The sequence below is a fragment of the Microplitis mediator genome, chromosome 6 (assembly GCF_029852145.1).
Source record: "Microplitis mediator isolate UGA2020A chromosome 6, iyMicMedi2.1, whole genome shotgun sequence".
Lineage (NCBI taxonomy): Eukaryota > Metazoa > Arthropoda > Insecta > Hymenoptera > Braconidae > Microplitis > Microplitis mediator.
This window is the reverse complement of record NC_079974.1, coordinates 2,998,891-3,024,895: the sequence shown is the minus strand read 5'-3', so window position 1 is coordinate 3,024,895 and position 26,005 is coordinate 2,998,891. Positions and strand designations below refer to the sequence as shown.

The 26,005-nt window shown below is 33.7% G+C and overlaps 1 protein-coding gene across 1 annotated transcript; it reads left to right on the top strand.

The window, feature by feature from the left end:
- The first annotated feature begins 17,926 nt into the window (after nucleotides 1-17,926).
- On the top strand, nucleotides 17,927-19,771 carry LOC130669999 (cyclin-T1-like). Its single transcript, XM_057473170.1, has one exon. It carries the CDS (start codon nucleotides 17,927-17,929, stop codon nucleotides 19,769-19,771), a length of 1,845 nt encoding a protein of 614 aa, XP_057329153.1.
- The last annotated feature ends 6,234 nt before the right edge of the window (nucleotides 19,772-26,005 follow it).

Here is a 26,005-nt window from a genome sequence, read left to right as displayed (position 1 = left end):
CTTCTTTGCAAACAAAATCTCGAACACATGTTGGAGATTTTGAGCCATAACGACAATTTTATCCTCCTCATTGAAACAACGATAGCAGTTGGTAAAAATCAACCGTACGTCGTTGACGAATCCATCGATCGACTTGTACTGCCGTTGGTCCAGCTTCCGAAAGATGGTCGTTAGATCCATAGGAACTTTTACAATGTCCTTGTAATTATCGGGACCCCAACATTTAAAATTGAAGTCCCTGTAAAATGGCCACGCATATGACTCATGCCACGGAGACAATAGCTCTTGAACTATCTCGCAGCAAGTGATAAATACTTCTCCGCAAAGTTCTTGAACTTCTTCACTGTCCTTCACCATGTTTGGAATACTGATAAAGCAACTTTAAGAAAATAGATCGCTGGACACTTCAATCTATACGTCTGATGAGTGACTGATAGATTCTAGTTAATGCCAGTTCAGTTTTCAGTTTTTAAAATTTTTATTAAAAATATAGTTTACAATACATTTTGTACAGTGTATACAACTTAATTTATGTTTTTGGTTCCCGTTATTAGAATAACATAACCCAGTGCGCAATGTTTTCTTAGTTTAACAATATTGTTGTTTGTATATATGAAATACATATGATATAGGGAGAAAAAATCGAAAAACAAAAAACCCTATGCAGTCTAGTTAATGCCAACCAAATCAGTCAACTTCATGAGGTTTAGATCGGTACCAGCGAGCCAATCACAGTTAAGCATGAGTAGGAGAGATGGCAGCTCGTATTTCATTGGTTATCAACAAATCAACTTCCAATCAGATCGAATGAGACATGAGCTGCCACCTCTTCTACTCATGCTTAGCTGTGATTGGCTTGTCGGTACCGATCTAGACCTCATGAAGTTGAAAGATTTGGTTGACATTATGTCTCATTCATCTGTTCATCATTGACAAAGTTTTCATAGACGTAATAGTCTAGTCGAGAAGTTGATTTTCTGCACGGAAAAAATTATAGACAATAATTGTAGTTCGACTTGTAATTATTCATGTTATGTTCAATAACTAATGTCAATTCAGTTAGTCAAATTATGATTTTAATGTTTAAACTGCTATAATTAACAGTTAATCGTTGAAATATACTGCTTGACTATTTAAAATTACTACTTAAACCTAAAAAAACTACAAGACACTTGTCAAAAAAAAGCTTATGAAATAAAAATTTTATTATCTTTATAGCTTAATTCTAGGAGTTTTATTTACTATAAGTATTTCATTGAAAAGCATCAAAATTTAAGTATCGTTATACATGAAGTACTAATTATTGGTAATATTAAATATTTATTACTGTTATTACTTTTATATAATTAATACAAATCTAGTGTATAAGTTGTGACGTTACATTGCCGAGGGGGTGGAGTTGAAAGTTGGAGTACGTGGGAGTCTGTTTGTTAGAGAGAGATTACGTGAGTATGTGTGTTGAGATGAGTGTAGTAGAGAATGAGTTGAGGATATGGAGTATAAATGTGTATGGTAAGACAAATGTGTGATAGAGTACGTGTACGGTATGGGGTTATGTTTTAGAGTGTCTGTGTGATGGAGCGTAGATTTAACGGCGGAGGTCTAGCTGTGTCGCGAATAATGGCCAAGATAACGTGCTTCCCGACCAGTGATGACGACTAGGCCCAGGCTTAGCCCTCAGGGTTGACATGGTGATCACGGAGTTCCAACTGAGATGTCGCCGCCCCTTTGTGGTGGTACCCGGAGTTAGCTGCGGTACGTGTACGGTTATTGGGGATGGCAGACCTCGTTTGCGATGCTCGAGGAAGCCAACAATTCGCTAACTTCGGATATCACGGGGGGTGACATTACGGGAAGGCCTGTGAGTCTACGGCTTGTATGTTTGTAAAGGTAAGAATGGATGGAGAAGCGAGAATGTGAGATTGAAAGAGATGGAGTGGAGTAAGCAAGTTAGAGTGGGAGATTATCGTGTAACAGTTGTGCGAGTACCGTTGAGGAGAAAAGTTGAGACCTGGCGTCGCTCGTGTACGAGTCGACCCAGTAGTCGAGTTTGGAGTTTTAGAGTAAGCGGGGATGGGTCGGAGAGTCGCCATGGTGGACCTCGACCGCCACCCGAGACTTCCGTCGTTTTGGAGCCTGTAGCCCAGTGAATGGTGCTCTTGGAGCCGTCTGTCGCATTAATAAATTATCGTGGATTATCGCATTATTTATTCATATTTTATTTTATATCGTTTCTAGAAGTGTATAAAGTTTGTGATTTGTCGCCGTCGAGAGGTTCCCGATGTCTTGCCCAGGTATTTATTTGCGTGATGGACCGCGGGTCTGTTGGGCCCTCCGCGTCATCTTTATTATAATTTTATTTAGTTTTGATTCACTATTTCATGACTTTTATATTAATTAATTAATCGGCTTCGTTCGCATGAAAAGAACCGCGACCCTCTCTCCACAACCTAGCATACTGAGCGCATTACGACATGCCGCTACCACCGGTCATGTCTTTCATCTCCAAAGGGTATATAGTTCTTAGGTCTTGATTTTCGTGTACGTTTAGACCAGTTGCGGTTATCGGGGAAATAAAAGTCGGCTAGCGCCGTCAGGATCTAAAGGAGATGAGAGTGGTGATTGGTGGGCGGAGTGTAACGTAGCCCGATTTTGAGTAATTTGAGTTTTGAGTTATTGGGTAATTTTATTGAGTAAAGAATTTTTGAGTAATTATTGGGTTTAATTGAGTCTAAGAAAATATTACGTTACAAATTGGTGCCCCACGTGGAGTCCACAGTTAAAAGAAGCCGTATTTTTTTTTGTTGTCAACATTTATTTTGTTTATCAGTGATCCAGTTAAAAATTTCTTTTTTTATTTAGTTTCGAATTTATTTTGTTGATCAGTAGTCTTACTGAATTCTTGGAATTTATTTTATTTTATTTTATTTCATTTTACTTTATTTTCCCTTCGAGATTTATTTTGTTTCCGTTATTGATTATTTTAATTTCAAAATTTTATTTTATTTTGCTCGATGAAGTTTTTTTTTGTATCGATTTCTTTGTCGAGTATGAGATTTCTTTTGTGGGTACGACATAGGAACCCCAAAATAATATTTTAATCCTGTGAAGAATTTTTCGGCGAATCATGACGTAATGATAGAAGTATTCCAGTGTGCGACTGCGTACTCAGGCAAACCCAGCTTCGGTTGGCGACAGCCGGAAGACCGCGAAACCGGACCGAGGTGCGAGACGACTATGCTCCTAAAATCTAAATGTTTTTCAAAAAATTGAAAAAAATTTTTTAGCCATATTGTTGCAGAATGCTGTTTTCGTCATTTTTTTATGTTCTAGAAAAAAATTGAAATGAAAATAGTATATTACACACTAAGGGAAGAAAGTTGAAATTCCTGCCCCGAGTGATAAGATGCCCGAGGCGAAGCCGAGGGCATCATGACACACACGGCAGGGCTTTGAACTATTTTCCCGTGTGGTGTATACGATCTTTCTTTATACCCGGTCGAAAGTACGTTAATTAATTACGTTTTTGAATACTATAAACAATACAACCAGGTTTTTTTTTTTTTTTTTCCTTTTGGCTATCGTCCTAATTTGGCCACGTGCCAGTTACTATTGTATTGATACAACCACGTTCTGTCTTCAGCTGACAGGTCGGCCATGTTTTTTTTATTTGCTCTCTATTGACGCGCCTCTTTCGGACATACATAAAACTTTAATTTTTTTCTGTCTCTCTTTTTAGGTAGATTTTTCTAAAATCTAACTATTGTATTTGTCCTCATGGTCGATTTTTCAAGGAATTTCGTCATAAACTATCATAATTAGTTGAGTAGAGTTCAAAAATACCATCCGTTAAAAAATTTATATATGTATGTATATATATATATATATATATATATATATATATATTTATATATACATACATATATATATATACATACATATATATGGGATACAACGCAGTTTTGAGGACACGATTACGGCTACAATTCTTATCAGATCTTAATGAAATTTTTCACACTTATTCTATGGGCGATTATCACGGTTAAGTTCGAAGATGGGCAAAATCGGTTGATTAGTTTAGAAGTTATGGCTTTTTTAAATTTCCATGATTTTTTGAAAAAATCAATTTTTTTCCACATTCAAGTTCATATGATTTTAAAACTAAGACTCACAGACAATTTCCGTAAAAAGTATCTGAAAGCTTGTCTAATAAGCTTTAATTTATGACCTTAACCTTTATGTTTCGAGTATTTCTTCCAATAATTTGATAGCCTTAAAAATTTTAATGGAATCAAAAAATGTTGAAAATATGGTTTTCATTTCACATAACTTATGCATTTCCCATTATAATACAATTTTGTCAGTTGTATTATAGTGTGAACAAAATAACCTGTAAATTTCACTGCTATTTTATATTTTAAAAGTATTTTTTTTATTATTTATGCTCTTTCAATCGTACCTGTACGTCCTATAATTATAACTGATCTTTCCGTCGTAATAGTAATTACAATCATGATCTCATACTAATTGAAATTTCTATACTTTGTTTATGTGAAGGTTAGTTTACTACATTACCTATATAATGTTTTGTCAAATCAACTATCTAAAGTTTTCTATCGAAAATAGTCGTTGTCTTTTTTTACACTCACTCTTAGAAAACGAGCCTAATTTCATATCATGACTATACACTAACATGTATCACAAGATATGTATGTATGAAACTTTTTATATAGATTAATTGGAAAATCTACCTTCCATTTCGGCTGCCGAATGGCCTTTTTTTTTTTTTTGTTGCGTTTTTGATGCCTGCCCCGTGACATTTGAAAGCACGAGTGAAGCGAGTGCGTCTGGTCGGCGGGGGCAGGCATCAAAAACAAAACAAAAAAAAAGACATAATTATACTTATAAAAAATAAAAAATAACTATTTTTTTTCGAAAGAAATAAATTTATGCCTATTAACCAATTTTTTTTCCTTGCCAATAGAAAATATATAAATAAATACATCAACTTTCAGTAATTAACTTCGCCTCCGCATCAAAATCTTTTATCACCTTATCCTCGTCCATAGATTCATCCGATGAAACTTTTTCATTCATCTTATTATTGTAATTACACTGTTTAATTAAAATATTACACACAACGAGACACATAAATACTGACGTATATATAAAGCAACGATCTAGGACGTTATCGTGAAAAATTTCATTTATAAAGTGGTAGACGATCACTAGATGGCAGTAACCGGCTGTTTCTGTAGGCACAAAAAAATTTTTTGCTCCTGGCGATATAAGTGAGGCGCGTGTAACTCCACCAGTAGAGGGAAATAAGACTCAAGGCCTTAAAATTAGGGAGGGAAGTGCGTACTTTCGACTAAGGTATAAAGAAAAAAAAATTGTTTATAACAAATTTTTAAATAAAGAAATGAGTAAATTGTTGACAAAAAAAAATTTTTTTTTTTGCCATAATATTTAGAAATGCACATTATGATATTTAAAATAAAAACGATTCTTTAATTATTTATTTAAATAATCAAAATATGGAAAAAAAGATTATAAACATTACGATATAGTTTTTGAGAAAAAAAATTTTTTTTCAAATCATTATTTTGTTACGCTAACAATATGGTGACAAAAAAATTTTCAAAAATATCTAATTAATCCATTTAATAATAAAAAATTTATAAACAAATGGCATAAAAAAATTTAAAAAGTAATCATATAATGCCTAACAAGGATATGTAATCAGTACTAGCTTAAAGCAAAAAAAAAAATTATTTAACATACATTATTTGAATTTTTAATTTTTTTGTTACTTCAAAAATTAATAACTAATGAAATAAAAAATATTTTATAAACTTTTATCACGTCATCTTGTTGAGTATGTTTATAAAAAGGGCTCCAAGACACAAAAAATTCATAGATTAATTATTTAAACTTTTACACCGCCTTTTAAGACAACACATACCCGTAAAAAAATGTTAATTAACAATCGAATAACTTTTTGAAAAATGGTGATCCAACTTTCAGTACCGTGAAATCATATTCTTTAAAGTGTCTAGATGACACCAAAATTTTCTCAAATTTTTTAATTAATATTTAATAGCATAAAAAAATTATTTAACAACTACGCTCACTAGAGCGGCGGAGCGCGCATGCTTCACTTGCCGCGCAAAAGCCGATTTTCAACGTTAAATAAAAATTATAAATATTGGAGCTACAATTCGGGGATCCGAGAACTTTTTTACTCAAATTTCCTGCTCTTTCAGAATTTTTTTTATTATTTGAGCTATCACTTATACTTCTTTTGATTTTGCCAAAAAGCTAGACGGCTAATTTTTTTATTAGTTATATGTTAATAACAATTGTAATTTTCTTTTGAAAAATAAATCCAAAAAAAGTTTTTTTCTGGACGGCATTCCGGATCGTTTAAGCCATCAACCATATTTTTAAGAGACTTGTAACTATTTTTCGCAGGTTTTCATCTTCTCGACTAGACTATTATGAGTAATGACTGTATCAGAACATTTTCAGGTAATTTGTCCTTTAAAATAATCCCATTTGTCATTATTGTTGAATATGAAAATACTCATTAGAGTCTAGACTATGGAAATAATGAACTGGGAATTTTCACACATTAGACTGACTACTTAAATTATCAACAAGGTCGAATCATTTAGAAGTATTGAATGTTAATTAACTTCTTTGAAGACCGGGACAAAATAGAGTTCTTCTGAGTCAGAATATTGAGACTACTCCTCATGAAAAAAATTGATAAACAATATATATGTTAATATATTGTATTAAAAGCAGTACATTTATTAATATACAGTATGATATATATTTTTTATATAAGTGCAGGAATTTTTTTAGAGGACGATTGATTGTTCAACGAAGCTATCAAAGGCCTCGTTGAAGAAATCATAAATGGTAGCAGATCTACGAAGCCGGAGAAAGATTCACCTGCTGGTCCATCTCCCGATAACCATATTTTTGATCAGCCACCGCTGTACCGGTGCCAGTTCAAACCCTGTCAAAAAGTGTTTGTACATCGGATTTCTTGGCGTCGCCACTGCATCAGGCATCTTTTAAAAAAATTAAAGTGCACGAAATTTATGTGGCGGTCGCAATCACCAGAATCAAGATTGAGATGCCATCATAAAGCGAAGAAGAAACGATTATTGAGCCATTCCTGTAAACCATCCAAAAAAAAAAAAAGGAAAAAAAATCCCATTCCTGCATTGATCCTGAAAAATTCAATGACCAACATATAAGAACATTAAAATTTTAGTGATTATTAGCCTTCAAACCCAAACGGCCCTTTTCAGGGCCACCAAATATTTTAAAACGTACGAAACTATTCGAGTAAAGTTAATTTTACTTTAATATCATCATTGTTACTATTATTATTATTATAATTATGATTATTCATTGGTAATTACATTAATTTTTTTCCAGCTTGAAATACACAGAAAGAAAATTCCACTAAAATTAAATGTGTTAACATTGTAATTGTGGACTATAATTTTAGTAGCTTCGATTCTCAAGTGTCATTTTTTCTTACAAAAATTTTTTCATTGCTTATAATCGTTTTTTCAATATTTTTATTTATAAACAATTAATTTTTAAATTATTTTTTCCTTAAAAATCATAATTGGCACTTCTTCATAGGTTAACAGAAAAAAGTTTTTTTTTCATAAACAATTTTATTGTTTGTTAACTTATCAATATGTTATTAGCAAATTCTATCAAATGTATTTTTTTCTAGAGCTTGAAAAAATAACAAAATCAGATACTCCTGACTAGAAATTGTCCCAATACATATATTGAGTCCCAATTGATAATCGCTGTAGCATGCCCAGAAGCTCTACCCCAGTCGGAACCCGATCGGGATCGTGTTGGGATATCCCAATGCCATAATTAGTTACCCGACATCAGTTTATTCTGAGTGGGACCTAATTGGGAACTCACTGGGATATACCAATGCAAAAATAAATGACTTATAATAATAATAAGTAATAATGACTTTTTTTGGGACACTTGTACACAATTTAACTGATTTTTGTGTAATCAAACAAGCGTAGAGATATCTTAATGCGAGTGAACGAGTCAAAAATAATAGATAAATCATGAAGTACTCTCAGCGCTTTTGTTGTGGTGTGCAAAAAAAAATTATTCTACGGTCAAGATTCGTGGGTTTGGTGTAATTTAAAAATTTCCGCTTTAATAAATATAAATTTTTGTTGAAAAAAAATGTAGTTTTCAAAATCAAAAATTAAAAAAATTATTGAGTATATTTAAGGTAAAATTAAATATTTCCGGTTCTAAATTATTGAATTATTTTATTTTAGATAAAAAAAATTTTTTTTTTAATTTTTTGAAAATGATATTTAAGAATATGGCTTTTTGTTCCGAAACAAACTTTTTCCTGTGACACACATATCAACTCCTAACATGATTTATCCAATACAGGTAAAATTGAAGGATGCAGTTATTTGGAAAAGAACATTGATAATATTTTATCGTCATACAATATCTCGATTTTAATTAGTTAAAATGAAGAATGGAGGGAGAAAATCAATATCGTCGTGATTGGTTCTTTTTAAGGAGTGAGGGTAAACTTTACCTTTCTGGAAATTGGTTAAAATTTAGTGGAGGGGGTGGTCAAAGTTTATATATACGTCACACGGTCAGTAGCAGTTATTACGCTCGAAACGTTGCGCTGTACGCCTCGTAAGTTACATTCTTTATATATTGACGATCAAGTGTTTGACTTATCATGGACTGTAATTTCCAAAATTCAACGTACACAACTGTACACTCCTTCGAACTGGAGTACTTCGACGAACTCCTCTTTATCAACGATGCTGTGACAGTTAGTCCGATATTTATAGAGTTTGCTTCAGGTTTTCACGTCAACGACGTTTGGAGCTTCAAAGTAGAGGTTAGCCACGACGAAGAAGATGAACACTGGATCACCTTGGGGATCCTTCCATTGAAATCGGAGCATTCTGAAATCAGCTTCGAGCTCAAATGCTGTGTGGTGGGTGAGGAAGGTAACCTACTGAGACTGCCTGCAAAAATACAACCTTTCCACGACTACGACAATTACGTATACCTCGGGAGTTTCTTCAAACGAAGTGACCCCGACTTATTGCGTCTACTGGTGGACGGAAATCTAATTTTACAGATAGAGCTGACTGTTCTTCTAGGCGACGATGCAGATAATTAGATACTCAAGTTCCCGAACTTTGAGTTGACAACGGTCCTTCTCAGGGCCACCAAATTTTTTACACGTAAAAACTCACTCAAGTCTTATATATACCTCAATTCATATCTTTTGACCAAAACTCTTCCAAAATTAATATTTATTTATTTAATGCCTAATAAAGATAATTAATATCAATCTTCCCTCCAATATTTTTCCCACATTAATGCCTACTTTTCAAATATGAAAAATTTCTATCATATATTTATGATACAATTTCCAATTTTTTTTTCAAACCATTTCAATTATTTATGCGCATAAAATGCTAATAAAAAAAGAAAAAAAAATCATATTTTTGTTTAAATAAAACTCTGACGTAACTCAGTTTTTTAATTTTCAGGCGAGAGTAGAGCATATCTACGCTCGCGCTTAAGGCATGCAATATATAATTTTATTATATTTTGTTTTCTTATGTCGTTGATTCAATTAAAAATAGGGGAGCCTGGGGGACGAAGGCCCCCCTCAAAAATTAGGTATAAAAAATTTGTTTTTTACTTTTCGTCGAGTTATGACCTCTATAATGTTTTTATCATATTTTAGGCGAATATGAGATATGTTGGGCACAATGGATCACTCGAAAAAAAAAAAAAATTGTAACGAAAAAAATATTTTTTTTCTATTTTCCGTCAAGTTAAATATTTTGTTACAATTTTTTTTTTTAATGGTCCATTTTACTCCACATATGACATATTGGCCTAAAGTATGATAAAAACATTATAAAGGTCATAACTTGACCGAAAATAAAAAAAATTTTATTTTTTTATTTTTTGGGGAGGGGGCCCTTCGTGCCCCAGAAACAAAATGTTTTTTAGATTTTTTGCACAATTTCAACTGATTCTTCTGAAATAGACGGAAAATAAACGAATTTAATGGTTAAAAGCCACAAAAAAAAAATCTGGCTTAGAAGGCCTTCGTTCCCCAAGCTCCCCTATCAACATTATTATTAAGAGAATAAGGATTTTTTACTTTCTATTAACAATCTAAAGCATTTAAAAATGAAATACGTACATAAAGCAATCAAGAAAATTATATTTTTTCGATTAATTTTTTTTTATTGATAAAAGCTAAATTTTCTTTGATTGTTTACGTGAAAAAAATAAATAATATCATTCCAAGTAAAGCATTGATACCGTCAGTTGAATAATCAAAAACTTGTTCATCTAGTGCAGCAAAATGAAAATTCGATATCTCAACAGAATTTATATTAAAACCAGCGAAAATGCCAACTGATGACTATCAATTTAACCACTATGACCGTTCACGATTGACTCAAATCATTCTAATTGAAAAACATCGACAGCCGTTTTGTCCAGTGAGACGACTTGAAGTACTGGTGAGGAATAGCGCTCTCTTCATGGTCCGCGCTTGGTAAATATATTATATTTAATGGTTCATTTTACCCCACATGTCACATATCGACCTGAAATATAATAAAAATATTATAGAGGTCATGACTTGACGGAGAATAAAAAAAAAATTTTTTTTCAATTTTTTGGGGAGGGGGCCTTTTGTGCCCCAGCAAAAAATAATTTATACGATTGTTTGCACGATTTCGACTGATTTTTCCGAAATAGACGAAAAATAAACGAATTTGATGGTTAAAAGCCACAAAAAGAAAAAACGGGCTTAAGGGAGCCTTCGTGCCCCAACCTCCCCTACACGGAGAAGAAAATATAGTAAATTTTACTAGAAAATATAAGAATAATTACTAAGTTTGGATAGCAATCTTGAAACGCTTATGATTTATATGAAAAATTCATAAACAGATTAACATATTTTACAAGTCGTTTAGTAAATTTTACTATCCTATTTAGTAAATTTTACTATCCCGTTTAGTGAATTTTATTGTATTAGAATGGAAAAAAATAAAATTAAATATTTAATAGTTTTTCAACTTTTTATTATTATTGATTATTATTAATATTATTTCTGTCATCTGTATTGATGTTGGTGTGGATTTTTGTTTTTCAAAAAATCACTAGATTCAAACCGAGATTCGAACCCTGAGCTCCCGCATGCGAGTCCTTTCCAATGTGTGACGGCCCGATGTGTCCTTTAATCAAGTTTCAGAACTTGTAATACATCTTTGTATATGCTATCCACACCAACTTTGAATTTTATCTATACGCAGTAGAATTTACGATACAGATAGTAAAAAAATATAATCGTGTTAGCAAAAAATACATTACGTATAGTAATTTTTAATATCTTATTATGTAATTATTACTAACTAGTAAATTTAACTAAAAGTTTAGTAATAATTACAATACAGAATGTATTTTTTCATATCTGTTAGTAAATTTTACTATAGTATTGTAATTTTTACTATACTTTTTTTTCCGTGCATCTACATTATTATTGAGAGAATACGGATTTTTTACGTTTAAGAAAATTTTATTTCTTCGATTATTTTGTTTTTTCATGGATAAAAGCTACATTTTCTTTGATTTTTTAAGTGAAAGACATAAATAATATCATTCCAAGTAAAGCATTGATACCATCAGTTTAATAATAAAAAACTTGTTCATCTGGTGCAACAAAATTGAAATTCGATATCTCAACAGAATTTATGTTAAAACCAGCGAAAATGCCAACTGATGACTATCGATTTAACCACTATGACCGTTCATGATCGACTCTCATCATTCTAATTGAAAAACATCAACAGCCGTTTTGTCCAGTGAGACGACTTAAAGTACTGGAAAGGAATAGCGCTCTCTCCATGGTCCGCGCATGAAAAGTGGTCTCTCCATGGTCCGTGCCACTTAACATTAATTATTTTAAGAAATTCGAAAATAACATTTTCTATCAATCTGTATTTTTCGAAATGCTAGCCTAATAAAAATACCTAAGATACATTTTTTCTAATAAAAGAGAGAGTGAGAGAGAAAGAGAGAGTTTTGTCTCTCAACAGAAGATTTCAATAGATTAACGACATGTAAATTGATTTTTTTTTCCCAAGCTCTGGGGGCGATCACTGGCCGGTAGACCTTAAGTGGAATTAAGTTTTTTGCACATATCTGTTATCGTATGTTTTATTCAAATATCAAAAACTATAGTATTGTTTGATAGTAACAATTATAACTCTATTATAAACTCAAGAAAATTTTCCTTCAACTAAGATATTTTCCAGCGGGCAGAATAAAGATCGGAAATTTTTTGAACGATGTAAGAGAATTTCTTCAATTGTCAATCTTGAATTAAGAAAAAAATTCTCAAGCCAGAATATATTTCATACTTGGTCTAATAATAAAATTACTCGTTTTAAAAGCTTGCAATTCTGAGTATAATAAACATTTTTCTTAACCTAATTATTACGTTACTTACTTGAACCAAGAAACTATGACGTTTTAAAACAATAAACGGTATAAACTTAAACTAAAAATAAAGGAAGTAGGTTTAAAAAATGTAAACTCTTGGTTTGACTAGTGTACTTTCTCTGACCAATCACACGAGAAATCTCAAACTAAGATTATTAGAGTCTCAGCCAGGAAAGTTCTGTTCTGAATTCACTCATAGTTGCTTCCTTCTTCGCACCCTAAGAAACGAATACTACTTACTCTCTCTTTTTGTGCTGGCGCAGAAAACGGATACTAAGTCCATATTTTTATTTTAAATAAATTAATGCAATTATACGATATCGAACTAAATTTGTTTTTATTAAAAAGTTCTTTCATTTTAATGACGAAATTCATTGTTGAACAATTCATATGATCTGTTCAGTATTGTGCTAAAATGTAGGAACTAAAATTTGTCCAAATTATTGGCGATAAAATTGAAAATCTAAATTCTGTCTTTGGAATTTAAAAATGTGACTGACCATCAGGCTAGTGTGGCTCAATATATGTGGGCAAAGTAAACGTAGCCTAACAAAAGCTGGGATGGCTTCGTTAGTGAAGCTTTCGCGCGACGCTAAATTCGTCTGGATTCGATTCTTTCACTAAGCGATAATTATTTTTCTTAATTTGTTTTATATATTTAACTCATTGCGAAACTTTCCTATCCCTTAATAATGCTTATAATAAAAGATTTATTTGCTTCACAACATTGTTTACAAAATATTTTAACAAAAATAAAATTGTTTTGATAAAAAAATTACAAAAAAAAAAAAATTTTCGGTACCTCGATAAATTTATTTGCTTACTTGAAGAAATTTTTTTCTTGGTTGAAAAAATTTCTTGGCCCAAGAAAGTTGGTTTGTGGTCGAAAAAATTATTTTCCATAGGTCAAAACTTACTCGTTCTAGGTCAATACATTTTTTCTTGACTCAAAAATGTAACAATCTTCAGCCAAGAAAAATATTTTGCGAATTAAAAAAAAAAGTTCTCGAACCAAGAAAAAAGTTGTTAGGGCCGAGAGAGTTTTTTTTTACTTAAAGAATTTTATTTTCAGACTGAGAAATGATGTCTTTCACGAGGGAAATAATTTCTTGATCCAAATAATTTTTTACTTTAATAAAGTACAAAATTTCGCTTAGTTCGAGAAACAAATTTCAAAGACATATTATTTTTTGGTTCAAGATATCCTTCTGTTCTGTGTACACCCACACACGGATGATATTCTAAACATAGTCAGAATAGCTTCCTAGGACCTCAATACTTCGACACCTGATAGAATTTCGAATTTCGGAGTAATAACAATAATTTTCCGATTTTTTCGGAAATTATTGATTTTCTTAGTGTGAAGTTGAAATTTTCTTTGTTTCAACTTTCAACTCGAGTTACTGACTCCAAAACATGCATTTGGAGTAGAAGAATTTCCAAAATAATAGAAATTACTTGAGAGTAATTTACGTTTGAATGATTTGGTGGCCCTGAAAAGGGCCGTTGTTAACTCAAGTTCTCAACTTGACAATTTTAACGCTTAGACGTTAATCTTCTTTGCAAACAAAATCTCGAACACATGTTGGAGATTTTGAGCCATAACGACAATTTTATCCTCCTCATTGAAACAACGATAGCAGTTGGTAAAAATCAACCGTACGTCGTTGACGAATCCATCGATCGACTTGTACTGCCGTTGGTCCAGCTTCCGAAAGATGGTCGTTAGATCCATAGGAACTTTTACAATGTCCTTGTAATTATCGGGACCCCAACATTTAAAATTGAAGTCCCTGTAAAATGGCCACGCATATGACTCATGCCACGGAGACAATAGCTCTTGAACTATCTCGCAGCAAGTGATAAATACTTCTCCGCAAAGTTCTTGAACTTCTTCACTGTCCTTCACCATGTTTGGAATACTGATAAAGTAACTTTAAGAAAATAGATCGCTGGACACTTCAATCTATACGTCTGATGAGTGACTAATAGATTCTATTTAATGCCAACCAAATCAGTCAGGTTTATTAGCTCAAGGATAGGTACCAGCGAGCCAATCACAGTTAAGCATGAGTAGGAGAGATGGCAGCTCGTATTTCATTGGTTATCAACAAAACAACTTCCAATCAGATCGAATGAGACATGAGCTGCCACCTCTTCTACTCATGCTTAGCTGTGATTGGCTTGTCGGTACCGATTTAGACCTCATGAAGTTGACTGATTTGGTTGATATTATGTCTTATTTATCTGTTCATCATTGACAAAATTTTCATAGACGTAATAGTCTAGTCGAGAAGTTAATTTCCTGCACGAAAAAAAATGATTGATAATAATTGTAGTTCAACTTGTAATTATTCATGTTATGTTCAATAACTAATGTCAATTCAGTTAGTCAAATTATGATTTTAATGTTTAAACTGCTATAATTAACAGTTAATCGTTGAAATATACTGCTTGACTATTTAAAATTACTACTTAAACCTAAAAAAACTACAAGACACTTGTCAAAAAAAAGCTTATGAAATAATAATTTTATTATCTTCATAACTTAATTCTAGTAGTTTTATTTACTATAAGTATTTCGTTGAAAAGCATCAAAATTTAAGTATCGTTATACACTAATGGAAAAAATTAAAGGATCCAAAAAAAATTCTAAATTTTTAGGCGATTCTAAACAGGCCCTGACTTTAAGAAAAATGGTCGCACAAAAAATAAAAAAAAAGGAAATTGTAGCTCCAAGTGTCTACTTTTTGGATTAAAACTTTAAAATTTTTTAGCGTCAGCAGTTTTTGAGTAATCTTAGAAAAACCAGCGACAAAAAAATTTTCAAATTAAAAAAATTTTTTTTTTTTGGTCTCCGGGCGTGGAAAAAATTATTTTTTCTCACCTCCGGGCGGAAAGCGTCAACTTTCGTCCCGCTGTGCAAAACGAAGTTGCCGCTTTCCGCCTCCGTCGAGGAGAAAAATAGTATACACTCCTCGGGAAGTAAATAAGAAAGCCTCAGATCACATGTTTGTTGACCTCGGCTTCGCCTCGGCCAACAATTACATGCGATCTGAGACATTTCTCACTTTACTTCCCTAGGTGTGTAATATACTATTGCTCAACCACTATGAGGATCGGATACCTTCATTATCCAGCTTTAATTTCTTTTTTTATGGACCTTAATACGTCTACTTCTCGCCGAGATATCGGTCTTCAAATAGTCCATCGGCTGAAGAGGAGGTCCCGTAAACATTTTGTTGGCACCGGGTAAATCCAACTGTATCTTATGTATTTTGGGCCAAGGATCACGAAAATTGGGTCCATCTTGTTCAAAAGTGGTGCGAACAATTGTTTATAACAATTTAATTGTTTAAATCAAAATAACTCCCGAACGGCTGGCTTGTTGGGGCAGTGTAGAGGAAAAAAAATGTTTAGAATAAAAAAATACACAAAAAAGGTATCATGTGTATTTTTTGCATCTCAAATATTTCGCGAGATATAATAAAAAAACGAGCCGGCGCTCGGACCTCTCCCTCGCGCACTAGCGACTGCCTATGCGCGAGCTCTCTCTCCGCCAAATCGCGTCAGATGCTGGATAGGCCGGAATTTTCTAAGTTTTTTACATTAAAAATCATAGAAAAATAAGAAAAAAATCGATTAATTGACGATATTACCAATCGACAGCATTTTTTCTGAAACGAATTTTTGTCGTATCGTCAAAAGACGTTTTTTTTATTGTTCACAAATGTTATAAACAAATGGATTTTTTCAAAGTCCGAAATGGATTCAAAAAATCGAAAAAATGTCGATACTACCAAAAAAAGTTTTTTGACGATACAACAGAAATTCGTTTCAGAAAACATGCATTTGTTTATAACATTTGTGAACAAAAAAAAAAACGTCTTTTGACGATACGACGAAAATTTGTTTCAGAAAAAATGCTGTCGATTGGTAATATCGACAATTAATCGATTTTTTTTTTATTTTTCTATGATTTTTAATGTAAAAAACTTAAAAAAATTCCGGCCTATCCAGCATCTGACGCGATTTGGCGGAGAGAGAGCTCGCGCATAGGCAGTCGCTAGTGCGCGAGGGAGAGGTCCGAGCGCCGGCTCGTTTTTTTATTATATCTCGCGAAATATTTGAGATGCAAAAAATACACATGATACCTTTTTTGTGTATTTTTTTATTCTAAACATTTTTTTTCCTCTACACTGCCCCAACAAACCAGCCGTTCGGGAGTTATTTTGATTTAAACAATTAAATTGTTATAAACAATTGTTCGCACCACTTTTAAACAAGATGGACCCAATTTTCGTGATCCTTGGCCCAAAATACATAAGAAACAGTTGGATTTACCCGGTGCCAAGAAAAAGTTTACGGGACCTCCTCTTCAGCCGATGGACTATTACTGCTGATTTAAAAAAAAATATCTCCCATTTTACGTGTCAACTTATAATAAAATCATTACAATCTATTACTAACTTTATTTTACATATTATCTTTTGATATTCATCCGAAAATCATCTGAAATTCATATTTTTGTCAAAATATCACTTACACATGATATTCAGCTGATCACCTGTGAATTACCGGCGAAATTCCGCAATTTTTTACACGGGTGATGTTTAAAATTAAAACCCGAAACCTGGATGTCAATATAAAAAATAAATTTTATAATACACATCATAAATTTTTAATTTTTAAATTACAATTTTTAAATTCCAAAAATTGATTTTTCCTGTATAGACAATAAATTTTAATATTTATTTTATAATTATGTACGTTTGAATTGTAAATGAAAGAATACCTATTTAAAATGATACTATTTACTGATTACCGTCATTATGTTCTTTGTTGCCTCTTAATGTACACAGGTAATTTATTTTCGTATACTTTTATTTTCAGGAAATTTTAAATCTATTATTTGAGACTTCGGCATAAACATATAATGACAAACTTAATTATTTGCCATTTGGTCTTTCACAGGAATAGTAATTACGTTCACACGTGAATATGCAGACCTTAATGACCATAATATTGTGAGTTCTACGTCTAATTGCCTTTTGCTAATTACATCAAGTACATTTATTCAGCCCCAAACTATTACTTTTTAATTACCCCCATACCCATTGTTGTGACAATTTCTTTTGTTATAAAATCCCTTAAATTATAGTGTCTTGTCAATATTTCCTCACTTTATTCTCGAACTTTATACCTAACAGTTCATCTGAGAATATTTCAAAAGTTACGGAAAAAACCAAATTGTGTTATTTCAAAGTGCTTAAGCTGTTCCAGTGCAGAGTAAGAAAGTTTCCAGTGAAGTTAAATTAACAGTGAAAAATTGTGAATAAAAATGGCTCAAAAGTGGTATTTCAACAAAGAAGAGTTGAAGAACTCTCCTAGTTCCAAGGATGGCATCAGCGCGGAGAAGGAGCTAGATCACAAACAACAAGCCGCTTACCTTATAACTGATTTGGGCAAGCGGCTAAAGTTGTCAGAAGTCTGTGTGCACACTGCCATTGTGTACATGCACAGATTTTTTATTCACCATTCATTAGCCAAGTTTCACCGGTATGAAATTGCCACGGCAGCGATTTTTCTGGCGGCAAAGGTGGAAGAAGAGCCACAAAAATCGCAGGCGGTCATCAGCGCTCTTCATGTCTGCCTCAACAAATACGAAGTTCACCAACTGGACACTACTTTTGCCGAGAACCAGGAGAAGGTCAAGGCACTAACTTCAAATGAGCAACTTCTTCTGGGAACACTTGGATTCAAGATGGGGGTTAGTCACCCTCATCATTACATCAAGAAATTCTGTGGGGAAATAAAAGCTTGCAAGGAATTATGCAAGATTTTCCTGCAGATGGCTAATTACACTTTACAGATGACGTCAATGTGCGTGAAATATAAACCGGCAGTTGTGGCGTCATTCTGTATTTATTTCACCATCCAATCATCGCAGTGGAAGATTCCCCAAGTCATAGACGGGAATCTTTGGTTTTGGCTCCTCGACACCAAAGTGACCTTCGATTTACTGATTAAGATGGACAGGGAGTTCAAAGCGGTTTTAGAGAAAATGTCACCCAGGATAAAAAAAATTAATCCTCCGGCTCCTCTCAAAAACTTCGCTCTCAGCCCATCTACATTTGAGTTCTTACCATCGGAATACCAGAAAACCTACGCTGAACTCCAGGCCCACATCCAAACGAAAGCAAGAGGAAGACCGCCAAAAGCGGAAGCTTGGAGCAAGGATCGAACACCCTCGTCCAATTCTATACTAAATTATCTGTCTCCTGCGAGTTCTAAAAGAGGCAGGGAAGAAGACTCTTTCACCCACACACCTGCAGGGCATCCGAAAAAGAAAATTTCCAGGCAGGTTTTATCTCCAACAAATCAGGGTTCATATCCGGATTCTAGTGGCTTAAATTCTGCAATAAGCATGGAGTCAGCGATCCTCAAGAAACTCGACGAGATGAGTACAAGTACAGCATCACAGCTAAATTTGCTGAAAAAGGAATTAATGACCAAAATTGAAGATTCTCGCAAGGAGTCTACCAAGGAATTCCAAGAATTGATAGAAAGCCTTAGGCAAGAAAATTCTGAACTAAAAGATACCGTTGGATCCTTAGAAGCTCGTGTCAAAATCCTAGAATCCTCTTCAACCAACTGTATAACCTCGCCGAAGGGAACTGTTCGCTCTTTGCACGAAGAGATAGCTTCTGCTTCGGCAAACGCGGTTGAAAAGCAACTTCGTAAAAATAATATTATTGTCAAAGGTTTACAGGTGCAGGATGGCGATCCCTTCAAGACCCTAAGCAATTACATCCAAGTCAACTTGGGCATCGCCAACTGTATCACCAGCGCCACAGTGATCGGTAAGAACAACGACATGATCAAGGCCACTATACTGGACGGGACAACTAAGAAAGAAATCATGACCAAAAAGAACAAATTAAAATCAACGGTGTTCATAAACCACGATCTAACACCGCAAGAAAGTCTTATCTCCAAGAAATTAAGGGATGAATCTCGCCGCTTGAAACTCTCGAACAAAAAGGTTAAAACTAGTAACCTCAAGATCACGGTAGACGGTATTGACTATACATACGACCTACACTTAGAAGCTATAGTCCCGCTTAAGCACAGTCCATCCCAACAATACACAAATAATGCTCCTTTTGCCAGGGAAAGCGCCTAACAACTACAGGAAACAAAACACATTCAGAAAAAACCGGTGATCATAACTTTTTGGAACTGCCGCGGCATAACTAATCTTACAGATATTTCATCTTTCGACCATAGTATTGTATGCATAAGTGAAACATGGAGACACTCAAATAGTAAAGCTCTCTCGGGAAAATTCGCAACTTGGAAGTCCACATGGGTACAAGCAAACAAAGTTAAGTCTCCAGGTCGGGCAAGCGGTGGTCTCCTGACTACCTGTGACAGGGCTTACCAACTAGATACCATTTACTCCTCCGAGAATTGTATTTTTTCCAGACATACTAAAGATGATTTTTCAATTATAATTGGCTCGGTTTACTGGAAGCCCTCTGCAAATTTTAAAGATGTCTGCAACTCTCTACAATCAGTATTAAATGACATCTTAAACACTACTAACTTCAACATCTTACTCCTAGGGGGAGACTTTAATGCCAGAGTGGGACAGGTCCAACACTCCGAACCGCGCATTATCGAGGGATCGCCCCTGGAAGAGACTCGCATTGCACAAGACCAAATAGTCAACGAGAAAGGCCGACTACTTAACGAACTGATGGAGGAGAACGGTTTCATTCTACTGAATGGCAGAACCAACGGGGATATTCTAGGACAATTCACGTTCAGCGGTGTTCTTGGCAAAAGCACGATTGACCTAGTGTGGATACATTTTTCAGGACTGAAATACATCAACGAACTCTCTGTCAATCACATCGTCACGCAGTCAGATCATTTTCCAGTATCACTTTCGTTGACTACAACTTCGGATGATGTGATACAAACACCTGCTAAGGTGCCCCAGCCTCTTTTTAAATGGAATAAGGTGCAAGCGTCTCTTTTTAAACACAGCATGAAATGGTCTTCCTATGTGGGCCAAAACTTTGAAGCAACTTCAGTGAATGAGCTGTATTCGATACTGGAAAAAGCGGTCACACAAGCTGCCCAAAGCTCGGGAATGTACAAACTTTCAAACACAACCCCAAAGCCACCTAGGGCTAGATGGTTCGATAGCGAATGTAAAGAACGTAAGCGTCTGGTATCTAGCTACTTACGCTTTTGCAAAAAGGAGTATAGTGATTCGATCTTGTGGGACTACTACTATACTGTCAAGAAGGAATACTTTGCCCTACTCAGGTACAAAAAAAGCGAATACGCAAAATCGATTTCGAGACTGTTTGCAAACTCTAGATCTCCTGCCGATTTTTGGCAAGCGGTCAGGTTAGCGAACCCAAGGTCCAACAAAGTCTCAGCTATCGGCCCTTCAGACTGGGTAAATTTCTACAACAATATATATCCGGCGCGCAGCTCCACCCAAGTCCCATTTCATGTCTTCTACCCCACTACGGAATTAACGTGTGACATTTCATTTGACGAACTCCAAAAGAGTCTGAATAAAGCCAAAAGTGGTAAAGCTCCGGGTATAAATGGTATTTCAAACGATTTTTTAAAAAATCTTCCTAGTAATTGGAAGCTTTACTTGCTCTCACTTTTTAACAAGATCCTCGATTCTGGTGATATTCCAGAGGACTGGTCTAAGGTCTGCATGTTCATGCTACATAAAAAAGGAGACCCAGGTGACTTCTTCAATTACCGGGGCATAGCATTAGTGAACTGTGTAACGAAAATTTTTACCGGTATTATTAATGAACGCCTGAGGATCTGGGCCGAAAAAAACGGAATACTTCCTGAGGAACAAGCGGGCTTCCGGGAAGGCAGGAGCTGCGAGGATAACGTCTTTACTCTGCAATCAGTTCTCCAATTATTACTAAGACACAAGGGTGCCTCCGCGCTAGTTCTATTTATAGACTTCAAGCGGGCTTTCGACTCAGTCCCACATGACAAGCTTTGGAGCAAGCTGGTAGAAGTTGGTCTATGCCCCAAACTCGTAAACATCCTTATCAAATTCTATGCTGCTATTAGAATGCACGTCAGGACTGAGGACGCCCTTTCGGAACCCATAGAAGTTACAGAAGGTGTGTTACAGGGTGAAGTTCTTAGCCCACTTCTGTTTATTCTCTACATTAGTGACATGGTGAGTGTTTTCGAGAAACAAGAATGTATAGGTTTGAACTTAAATGGGTCCACAGATATCAGCCTGCTAGGATTCGCCGATGACTCGACGGCAGTAACTTTCTCAGCAAACAACCTTGCAAAAATCCTCAAAGTACTGGAAAAATATTGTGATGACAACAACCTAACCGTAAACATCGAAAAAACCAAGATTCTGATCTGTAAAGCGTCCGGCAGGCGGAGCAAAAAAATCTGTTACTTTCTGTACAAAGGAAAAAAAATTGAAGTCGTAGAATCATACGTATACCTAGGTATTCCGTTCAATATATCAACATCAGGCTCTCTAGCAGCAGATATGGCAACTAGGAAAGTAAAATCTGCCGCTGGCGTAGTTCTAACAACCCTAGCGCGGCTCAAATCGAGTACTTGGCCTAGTAAGAAGAAGGTTCACGATAGCTTGGTAAAAACTACGCTCCTGTATCAGGCGCACATATGGGCCCTCGACCCAAATATCCTGGAAAAACTAGAAACCGCGCACCTTTATTTCTACAAGAGACTTTTCTCCCTGGCTCAGTGCACACCAAACTACGCAATACGCCTAGAACTGGGCATAGAGCATATTTCGGTGGACATCTTAAAAAACACAATCAACTGGATCGTACGAATCTTAAAAATGCCTGATTCTCGCCTACCGAAGAAATGTCTGTTTAGGCTTTTCGAAGCACAGGAGCACGGCCATTTGAGATTCAACTGGCTCTTACGTCTCAAAGCACTTCTAAAACCCATACACGAAGATTTTATGCTCGATAATCTATCCCTACCTGTCTGGTTGAGCCGCCGTACTATCATTCTCGAAAAATACCGTCGCTATCGCAAGAATCTGGACCTCAACAGATATGCGCATTCAAGTATGCTACAATTCGCTTACTCTAACCATCTGTTCCCTGCTCGGCTCTTGTGTATCTGCCCTCATCAACAAGCAAAACCGAAACTGCAAATTAGACTTGCCGGTAACCTGGGTTACAACTTAACCTTAAATGGGATAACTCACAAATTCATGCCAGAGCGAATATGCACGCAGTGTCATCTCTTCAGGGAGGAAACAATTGCTCATATGCTTGCAGAATGTCCTGCTTACGATTTTCTGAGGCATAGATACATGCAGCCCTGGTGGCCTACAGACAGCTCTTCACCAAACCTACTAGCGATAATCTCAGAGGACTCTCTAACATCAACAAAGGCGTTATACGCATACCTTTGCGAAGTAATTACTTTGAGAAATAGTAATAACTCGCCTCTGAGTATCTGACGCACTTCTCACCTATTTTTGTACATGTTCTCTCGTTCCTTTTTGGCATACTTTATTTTATAATGCTTTATGTGTTTTGTTTCCCAAAATTAAATTATATGGATTAATTGTAAAACTGCGCAAATCTTTTTTAATATTTTTTGTATATACCTAGTCAATTATTGTACCGTACATCAAGGAACTACTCCTAAAAGCGTACGTTAAATGAATAAATAAAATAATAAATAAATATTTTCATAAATTAAATATTAAGTATTTCATGTAAATAGTAAAATAGTAAATTATATTTTAAAAATTTACTTTTTATTTAATAAGTTTAATATATTTTTTGTAAATAATTAAATAATAATGTAATTAAAATTAATGATAATGCACCATAGACTTAATCATGTCTTTTGAAAAATAAAATATTAATAAAACGAAATCCTCTTTTTGTTTTGATTTTAATATAATTAATTATTTTATATAAGTCATTTTATTTTAAGAGTAATAATTAATTTTTATGACAGTAAAGTTAGCGAACATCTGACAATTTTTTAAACTTTGAAATAATAAATTGAAATGTTTACAAAATAAAAAAAAAAAAAATTCATATTTAGACAATTCGAAATTCAGTAGATGCATTTTTTTAAAATTTTATTACTTTACTTATTTAATTTTTTTAGATGTAATTAAAAAATTGTCGGATGTCTACTGCACTTACACTTAGTTAATTTTTCCAAATTAAATTTTTATAAAATTTTTTAATGAATGCAGAATAAAAATCAAAAATTTAATTCAAAATATCACTTTCTATTTTTAAAAAATACAAATTATCTTTGAATAAAAAATTTAAAAAAAAAATATGATCCTGAAGTTAGCAGACAGTTAAAAATTTTCAAATGTATTTTTCAAGAATTTAATTAAAAAAAAAAAAATTGCTCATATATAAAATGAAAAAAACTATAGGTGCAATTTTTTAAAATGTCATGTTTAAAAAAAAAATTCAAAAATTAGACGTCGGCTACTTTCAGTGTCATAAATAGGGCCAAGATTTTTGCTTTAATTTAAAATCAAGCAATAATAAATACTGGTGTCAAATTTTTGAAATTACGGAAAAAATATTGGTTGTCGAAAAAAATTTTTTAAGCAAAAGTCCTAGGAAATTTAATTTAAAAAAAAAAATGTCTCTTATTATTTTTTCTTAGGACTAAAAAGAATGCCGTAATTTCAAAATTAAGATTTCCTTAATTATCAAAAATTTGAATTATTCATATGAATATTAATTTTAGAATTACGGTGAAAATATTGGCCATACAAAAAAATTATTTGAGTAAAAGGTGTTCAAAATTTAATATAAAAAAAAAAATGTCTCTTATTATTTTTTCTTAGGACTAAAAAGAAAGCCGTAATTTTAAAATTAAGATTTTCATAATTCTTAAAAATTAGAATTATTAAAATAAATGAATAGAAACTTTATTGATATAAAATTCTTGAATTTTTGAGGTCGGGAAGAGAAAAATCGGTTTATTAGTGGAAGCAGAGAAAAAATATCGAAATATATTTTGAAAATTATGAATTTTCAAAAATTCGGGAAGTTATTGGTTTCGGTCCGATTTACGAAAATCGAATTTCCATCAGATGTCGACGTTTTGAGGTCCTAGGAAGCTATTCTGACTAATTTCAAGATCACATCCGAGTGTATGTATGTACGTACGTACGTACGTATGTAAATACCTGTATCTTTTGAACGGATGAACCGCTTTTGAACTGTAAGATGTCGTTCGACGCTTGTCAATATCTTGAAGTTGTGAGAAATTGAGCTCGATCGGTAGGGCTCGTTCAGAGATATTCCAAAAATAAAATTTTTTCAAAAATGTTTTTTTTGGATAACTTTTAATGTGCTCGATGGATTGATTCCAAAATGAACTGGGCTCTAGAGCTTTATAAGCCGCTTCGAATGCCACCTCAACCATCAAAATCGGTTTATTCGTTCAAAAGAAAACGTTGTCGAAAGAATAAAAAAAAAAAATTTTTTTATTTTTTCTGAAATATCTCAAAAACGACTCGATAAATCGAATTCAAAATTTGATCAGCTTTAGAATTTGATAAAACGCGTCGATTGCCACCTCAACCGTCTTAATCGGTTTATTCGTTTGGGAGATATTGTTGGAGAAAAAATGGTTACAAACGTTTTTTTTCGAAAACAATAGCATACAAACCTATTTTCGAGCTCGAAAATGTATTCACAATAATGTTTTCGAGGTTCTTGAGCTCGAAAGCAGCGGGAAGTTTTGGGGCTGGGCCGCAGGGTCAACTGACAGACCGATTTTTTTTTCATTTGTTGCTTTCATTTTATACTCAATACTCTAATTCAGTTTAATAAATTGCGATGTAGCCAGTAAAAATTTTTAAAATAAATTTAAATATGTTGCTTTGTCAAAATTACAAATTTTATAATGCCGTCATGCTATACAATACGTATAGTAATTTTTCTATAAAATATTACGTGAAAAATACCGTAAAATTCTCTAAGTGTAGATTGAAAAATTAAAATTATTTTATTTTATTATACCTGTAAGTAAATTAATTACACTTGAGTACCCAAGATGTCAAAGAAAATCATCGAGTGTCAAAATTTTTATCACCGAAAAATTTCATATAATTTTTATAGGCCACCGAAAATTATACAAAATTTTTCTCGTGACTTTGATTACATTGTCATTGGATCGCAGATACCGACGTAATAACTATTGTTATTATTTTGTATCGGTAACTGCGAGCCACTCATAGGTGAGAAAATTTCCCCTCTCTTTAATAAAAATTCAATTGGCTCGCGGATACCGACGCAGTTATTTTTCTGATTATTTTGCATCGGTAACTGCGAGCCACTCACAGATGAGAAAATTTTTCCTC